Source organism: Triticum urartu, chromosome 6A (genome assembly GCF_056163025.1).
Source record: "Triticum urartu cultivar PI428250 chromosome 6A, HENAU_Tu73, whole genome shotgun sequence".
Taxonomy (NCBI): domain Eukaryota; kingdom Viridiplantae; phylum Streptophyta; class Magnoliopsida; order Poales; family Poaceae; genus Triticum; species Triticum urartu.
In genome coordinates, this window is record NC_141878.1 from 226,145,548 (window position 1) to 226,152,958 (window position 7,411).

At 56.1% G+C, this 7,411-nt stretch overlaps 2 protein-coding genes across 2 annotated transcripts; both read left to right on the forward strand.

Annotated features, from left to right (window-relative positions):
• The first annotated feature begins 1,642 nt into the window (after window positions 1–1,642).
• LOC147964849 (uncharacterized) lies at window positions 1,643–2,448 on the forward strand. Its single transcript, XM_087530185.1, has 2 exons — window positions 1,643–2,173; window positions 2,230–2,448. The coding sequence occupies exons 1-2, from the start codon at window positions 1,643–1,645 to the stop codon at window positions 2,446–2,448; spliced, it is 750 nt and encodes a 249-aa protein (XP_087386311.1).
• Window positions 2,449–3,605: 1,157 nt separating this feature from the next.
• LOC147964850 (uncharacterized) lies at window positions 3,606–5,508 on the forward strand. Its single transcript, XM_087530186.1, has 3 exons — window positions 3,606–3,831; window positions 3,966–4,436; window positions 4,724–5,508. The coding sequence occupies exons 1-3, from the start codon at window positions 3,606–3,608 to the stop codon at window positions 5,506–5,508; spliced, it is 1,482 nt and encodes a 493-aa protein (XP_087386312.1).
• The last annotated feature ends 1,903 nt before the right edge of the window (window positions 5,509–7,411 follow it).

Below are 7,411 nucleotides of genomic sequence, written 5' to 3' on the forward strand. Positions count from 1 at the left end.
GTAGTAACAAGTGATAGTAAATTTCAGCACACTATATAAATTTTTCCTTACCAAATTCCACCTACCAAAGGCGCTTCAATCCTCGGCAACGGCACCAGAAAAGAGTCTTGATGATCCACAAGTATAGGGGATCTATCCTAGTCCTTTCGATAAGTAAGAGTGTCGAACCCAACGAGGAGCATAAGGAAATGATAAGCATTTTTCAGTAAGGTATTCTCTGCAAGAACTAAAATTATCGGTAACGGATAGTTTTGTGATAAGGTAATTTGTAACGGGTAACAAGTAATAAAAGTAAATAAGGTGCAGCAAGATGGCCCAATCCTTTTTGTAGCAAAGGAAAAGCCTGGACAAACTCTTATATATAGGAAAACGCTCCCGAGGACACATGGGAATTATCATCAAGCTAGTTTTCATCGCGCTCATATGATTCGCATTCGATACTTTGATAATTTGATATGTGGGGGGACCGGTGCTTGGGTACTGCCCTTCCTTGGACAAGCATCCCACTTATGATTAACCCCTCTTGCAAGCATCCGCAACTACAAAAGAAGTATTAAGGTAAACCTAACCATAGCATGAAACATATGGATCCAAATCAGCCCCTTACGAAGCAACGTCTATACTAGGGTTTAAGCTTCTGTCAATCTAGCAACCCATGTTCTACTTATTACTTACCAATGCCTTCCTCTATGCCCAAACGATGGTGAAGTGTCATGTAGTCGACGTTCACATGACACGACTAGAGGAGAGACAACATAAATCTCATCAAAATATCAAACGAATACCAAATTCACATGACTACTTATAGCAAGACTTCTCCCATGTCCTCAGGATCTGAACATATGATCTTCCACCAAGTAAACCAACTAGCATCAACTACAAGGAGTAGTCAACACTACTAGCAACCCCCATGAATAAATCTGAGGTTTTGAGACAAACATTGGGAACAAGAGATGAACTAGGGTTCGAGAGGAGATGGTGCTGGTGAAGATGTTGATGGAGATTGACCCCCTCCCGATTAGAGGATCGATGGTGATGACGATGGTGATGATTTCCCCTCCCGGAGGGATGTTTCCTCGGCAGAACAGCTCCGCCGGAGCCCTAGATTGGTTCCGCCAACGTTCCGCCTCGTAGCGGCGGAGTTTCGTCCCGTGAGCTTGCATATGATTTTTTTTCCAGGGCAAAATACTTCATATAGCCAAAGATGGGTACCGGAGGCCTGCCTGGGGCCCATGAGGCAAGGGGCGCGCCCAGGGGGTAGGGCGCACCCCCACCCTCATGGATGGTCGGTGGCCCCCTCTGGTGCTTCCTCCGCCCAATAATTTTTATATATTCTGAAACAGACTTCTGTGAAGTTTCAGGACTTTTGGAGTTGTGCAGAATAGGTCTCTAATATTTGCTCCTTTTCCAGGCCCGAATTCTAGCTACTGGCCTTCTCCCTCTTCGTGTAAACCTTGTAAAATAAGAGAGAATAGGCATAAGTATTGTGACATAATGTGTAATAACAGCCCATAATGCAATAAATATCGATATAAAAGCATAATGCAAAATGGACGTATCAACCGTCATCCTGGCCAAGCTAGAATACATGCATTGGTCGGAACGCCCGGTCACATGGACCCAGGAAGACCAACCGGCTGTCATGCCGAGTCCGGGTGGCTACGCCCTCGTCCTCAACCCCACCATCGTCGCGCCTCGGCGCACCTGCAAGTTCTCCCGAGTCCTCATCGACGGCAGCAGCATCAATATCCTCTACCGCGACACCATGACCAAGCTCAGCCTCGAGGCCAAAGACCTGGAGGCGACCCGGACGATCTTCCACGACATCGTTCCCGGCCTCTCCTGCTCTCCAATCGGTCAGATCCGGCTCGACGTCCTGTTCGGCGACAACGACCATTTTCGACGCAAGCCGCTCTGGTTTGAGGTGGTGGACCTGACGAGCGCATACCATGCGCTCCTGGGCCGGCCCGCGCTCGCCAAATTCATGGCGGTCCCCCACTACACTTACCTCAAGATGAAGTTGCCGTGTCTGAAAGGCCTCATCACCATCACTGGCGACTACCGCAAGTCCATAGAGTGCGCCCGAGACGGAGCCAAGCTGGCCGAGTTGCTAGTCATAGCCGAGGAGCGGCGCCAACTCAACCGGATCGTCGCCTTGATAGAAAATAGGAAGGTGAGCTCATCGACTTCCTCCATGAGAATCGGGATGTTTTTGCATGGACCCCAAAGGACATGCCGGGTATCCCGAGGGAGTACACCGAGCACAAACTCCACGTTCGCAAGGACGCCAAGCCTGTCCGTCAACCCCTACGACGTTTTTTTGAAGACAAGAGAAGAACCATTGGTGAAGAGGTCGCCAAGCTTTTGGCGGCCGGCTTCATCATGGAAGTGTTTCACCCCGAGTGGCTGGCCAACCCAGTCCTCATCTTGAAGAAGAACAAGACCTAGCGCATGTGTATCGATTACACCAGCCTGAACAAGGCCTGCGCCAAGGACCCGTTCACCCTCCCACGGATCGACCAAGTCATCGACTCCACTGCCGGGTGTGAGCTCCTATCCTTCCTGGATGCTTACTCCAGCTATCATCAGATCAAGCTGGACCCGGCCGATGCCCTGAAGACGTCCTTCATCGCGCCCTTTGGGGCGTATTGCTACATCACCATGTCGTTCGGCCTAAAGAATGTCGGCGCCACCTTCCAGCGCTGCATGCAGAAATGCCTGCTGCCACAACTCGGCCGCAATATCCGCGTCTACGTGGACGACATCGTGGTGAAGACCAAGAAGCACCTCACGCTCCTCGACGATCTGAAGGAAACCTTCGCCAACTTGCGCGAATACAAGGTCAAGCTCAACCCAGAGAAATGCGTTTTCGGCGTCCCAGACAGAAAGCTACTCGGCTTCCTCGTCTCAGAGTGCGGCATTGAGGCAAACCCGGAGAAAATCAAGGCCATGAAGCGCATGTGCAAGCCAGCTCGGCTGCGCGATGTCCAGAAGTTCACCGGCTGCTTGGCCTCGGTCAGCCGGTTTTTCAGCTGGCTGGCGAGAGGTCCTTGCCCCTGTATTAGCTGATGAAGAAGACGACGCTGTTCGAATGGAATGACCAGGTGGACGAGACTTTCCGAGACCTCAAGCGCATGCTCGCCACCGCACCCGTCCCGGCCGCACCGGCCGAGAAGGAGCCGATATTGCTCTACATCGCCGCAACCTCGCGGTAGGTAAGCACGGTGATGGTGGTCGAGCGACCAGAGAAGGGCAAGATCCAAGTGTTCTAGCATCCCGTCTACTACCTGAGCGAGGTGCTCTCTACCTCCAAGCAGAACTACCCGCACTACCAGAAGATGTATTACGGCGTGTACTTCACCGCCAAGAAATTGAAGCGGTACTTCTAAGAGCACGTTATCACCGTGGTCAGCACGGCCCCTCTCGGCGAGATCATCGGGTGCCGGGATGCCTCTGGCCGGGTCAGCAAGTGGGCGCCCGAGCTAGCCGGCCACACCATCCTCTACGAGCCCTGCACTAAGATCAAGTCCCAAGCTCTGGCCGACTTCCTCGTCGACTGGACCGAGACCCAGTACCTGCCGCCGCCGGACTCAACGCACTTGCGCATGCATTTCGACGGCTCGAAGATGCGTCTCGGCCTAGGAGTCAGCATTGTGCTGTCCTCCTCGAAGGGCGACCGGCTCAAATACACGCTCCAGATCCACTTCACCGCATCCAACAACGTTGTCGAGTACGAAGCACTTGTGCATGGCCTCCGGCTTGCCAAGGAAATCGACATCCGGCACATCCTATGTTATGGCGACTCGGATCTGGTGGTGCAGCAATGCTTCAGTGAATGGGACGCCCACGATCCCAACATAGCGAGCTACCGCTTCCTTGTTTAGAAGCTGTCCAGATTCTTCGTCGGCTGCGAGTTCCTCCACGTCATGCGCATGGAAAATGAGGCGGCCGACATGCTCTCTAAGATCGCCTCGTCCCGGCAATCCATCCCGTCAGCGTCTCCCTCAAGCACCTGCACAAGCCGTCCGTCAAGCCGTCTCCAGACTCCGAGTCCATCTACGTCCCGGACGCCCTGGCCGTGCCTCAACCTGGCCCGGGGACTGCTCAACCCAACCCGAGGGCTGCAGCCGTTGACCCGGCCGCCGTCGTTCCCAACCCGGGGGCTGCTGAACCAGGCTCGGGGGCTGCCGTCCCAGAACCCGCCATGGTGTCCGTCTTCACCATGGTGACGGCACCATCATGGGCCCTACCCATCTCGGAGTTTCTGGAGAATGGGGTCCTCCCCATGGACAAGACCGAAGCCCGGCAAGTGCAGCGTTGGGCGTCGGCGTACAGCATCATCAACAACGAGCTCGTCAAACGCAGCTCCACCGGCGTGTTCCAGCGCTGCGTCAAGCAAGACAAGGGCATTGAGATCCTCCTCGACATACATCAGGGTGAGTGCGGGCACCACGCCACCTCGCGGTCCCTGGTGGCCAAGGCTTTCCGCCATGGTTTCGACTGGCCACGACCCTTGAAGACGCGGAGTCGCTCGTCCTCAAGTGCGAGGGATGCCAGCGCTTCAGCAAGCGTAGCCACCAGCCAGCGTCGGCACTCCGGACCATCCCGATCGCCTGGCCCTTCGCGGTCTGGGGACTCGACATGGTGGGGCCCTTCAAGACCGCTCGAGGCGGCATGACGCATTTGCTGGTGGTGGTGGACAAGTTCACCAAATGGATCGAAGCAAGGCCAATCAAGAAACTGGATGGGCCAACGGCCGTCCGATTCATCAAGGACATCACGGTGCACTACAGCATGCCAAATAGCATCATCATGGACAATGGCACCAACTTTGCCAAGGGCGCGCTCGCGCAGTACTGCTCCGTCTCCGGCATCCGCCTCGACCTGGCTTCCGTTGCACACCCGCAGTCCAACAGCCAGGTCGAGCGGGCCAACGGCCTCATCCTATCCGGCATCAAGCCACGCCTCATCGAGCCGCTCATCCGTTCACCCGGCAACTGGCTCGACGAGCTGCCAGCCGTCCTCTGGAGTCTTCGAACAACGCCAAACTGTTCAACCGGGTTCACCCCGTTCTTCCTCGTCTACGGAGCGGAAGCCGTCATCCCGACCGATGTCGAGTTCGACTCGCCGTGCATCATGATGTACACCGAAGCCGAAGCCAAAGAAGTTTGTGAAGATGGTGTCGACATGCTCGAAGAAGCACATCTCCTAGCGCTCAGCCGCTCAGCCATTTATCAGCAAGGCCTGAGGCACTACCACAACAAGAAGATCAAACCCCTCCCATTCCGAGAGGGAGACCTCGTCCTCCGGCTCGTCCAACAGCAAGCCAGCCAGGACAAGCTATCCTCCCCGTGGGAGGGCCCCTTCATCATCAGCAAGGCCTTGTGCGATCACAATGCCTACTACCTCCTCAATGCCCGCAAGTCAAACAAGTGCAAGAGAGGCACTGCCGGCGAACAAACAACCCAGCCATGGAACGCGGAACTCCTCCGCCCGTTTTTCAGTTAGCCATGTGCACGTATGTATCGCTGCCTGTTGTAATCATCTGAAAACTATGGGGTCCCCGAACGACGCTCGTTGGCTGCCCTTTCCATCCAAGCTACTGTGTCTCCCGCATTTATGCATTATTTACCTCTTCATCAAACACGGCCACCGGTCCGACTCACTCGACCCGGGAGCTCGGGGGGTGGCAGGCTTGGTCACTTCCCGCCGCCTTACTTGGCGGTTCCTGGCACGTTGGGATCGCTGCGGCCACCCGCTTTTCCCTAAGCCACAGAACCGGCTTTGGCTGTCGGCCGGCAAGTGCGCAAGGCCAGAGCACCAGCACGCCATGAACACTAAGTCAAGGACCGCCGGGTTACCCAACCCGGCTATGCCACTTTAAGTTACCGCATGACCGGCTGCTCGCCAACCGGCTTCGCCGGGTTGCCGCCAGCTGGCCCAATGGGTGTTTCGCTCGCACTCAAACGTTTCGAACACCTAGGTACTGCGCGCTCCTCTCAAAGGCCGAACCCCCTGTCACGGACCAGAGACTCGGCCGTCAGACTCACGGGGGGAAAGCCCAAGAGGGGAAAGTCGCAAGAATATGGCTCAACAGACTATGAGCAAAAGCACAAGCATCCACAAAATCCATACATACCGCCAGGTTGATCAACCCGGCCCCGCCACTTTAAAATTACGGCACGACTGGCTGCTCGCCGATCGGCTTCGCCGGATCGCCGCCAGCCGGCCCAGTGGGTGTTTCGCTCAAGCTCAATGTTTCGACAGCCTAAGTACTGCGCGCTCCCCTCGAAGGCCAAACTCCTGGTCATGGACCGTAGCCTCGGCCGTCAGACTCGCAGGGGGAGCCCGAGAGGGGAAAATTGCAAGAAAACGGCTCAAAGACAAAAGGCAAAAGCGCAAACAACCACGAAATTTATACATCATGAGTTCAAATTTAAGCAGGCCCCAAGGCCAGAATTCATTACACCCGGATACCCCAAGTGGGTGGGTGGACCTGCTACCTAACAGAAATTTACTCAGTTAAAAACATGCGGCCTCAGGCATCTCCCTCGGTGGCCTCCGGGTTCGCCGAGGTGCCGGTGTCTCCCTCCTCCATGTCCGCATCGCGGTAGACGTCCATCTCCTCGGAGCTACCCTCCGGGTCGTCCAGAAGTAGGCCATAGTCGTCAACAGGCACGACTCCGCCATCTTCCGCCCGCTCCGGCCGGAACTCGTCATGGAAGGCGAACCCAGTGATGTAGCTGGCCCGTGCAACAATCCGACCGGCCTCCGCCTGCAGCTGGCTCTCAGAGCCGGCTCACGGGCCCATCAATGCGTCCAGCGAGAGGTCCACATGCCAAGACATCGCGTACTTGAGCGCCATCTCGGTGCCAGCACGAGCGGTGGAAATGCGCCAGTCATGGAGCCAATCTGGCCCCGCCTCCAACCACCGTGCCAGCCGCGTAAAGCTGTTCGACGCGACAGAACCCGGCCAGAGAGCCACCGTCATCGCCTCGCCGGCCTGAGAAAGCCGCCCCATTTGATCACCCAAGACATGCAAATGAGCCTCGGCGGCGGTCACGATCTCCGGGAAGGTCCAGGCCACCTGCTCAGTCCCGGAGCCAACGACCCCCTGCGTGTCATGCTGAAAGCGGACCGCCTCCTCCGCTAGCTGGTGCGTCTCTGGGAAGGCCCCTGTCAAAAAGAAAAGCAAGTCATAAGAAAGCCACCAAGGACAAGAAGCCGGGGTCCCAGCCCGGCAGAATCCAAGAAAAGCACTTACTAGAGAAGGACTCTTCCGGGTGCTGTGCTTCGAGTAACGTACCGCGCTGCTCCAGGGCAAGGGTGCGGTCGCGCTCCTGCAATGACTTCTCCAGCTCGGTGACCTTGGCAAGGGCCGCCTTCAGCTTGGCGTCCTTGGCCTCGGATG

What these genes read in the sequence shown, in the direction of transcription:
- LOC147964849 (XM_087530185.1), top strand. Translation starts at nt 1,643, where the DNA reads ATGCCGAGTCCGGGTGGCTACGCCCTCGTCCTCAACCCCACCATCGTC. An exon ending in CCTTGATAGAAAATAGGAAG is followed by an intron (nt 2,174 to 2,229) that starts GTGAGCTCATCG and finishes TGGACCCCAAAG; the next exon opens with GACATGCCGGGTATCCCGAG.
- LOC147964850 (XM_087530186.1), top strand. Translation starts at nt 3,606, where the DNA reads ATGCATTTCGACGGCTCGAAGATGCGTCTCGGCCTAGGAGTCAGCATT. An exon ending in GGTGGTGCAGCAATGCTTCA is followed by an intron (nt 3,832 to 3,965) that starts GTGAATGGGACG and finishes ATGCTCTCTAAG; the next exon opens with ATCGCCTCGTCCCGGCAATC. An exon ending in CCTCCTCGACATACATCAGG is followed by an intron (nt 4,437 to 4,723) that starts GTGAGTGCGGGC and finishes AATGGATCGAAG; the next exon opens with CAAGGCCAATCAAGAAACTG.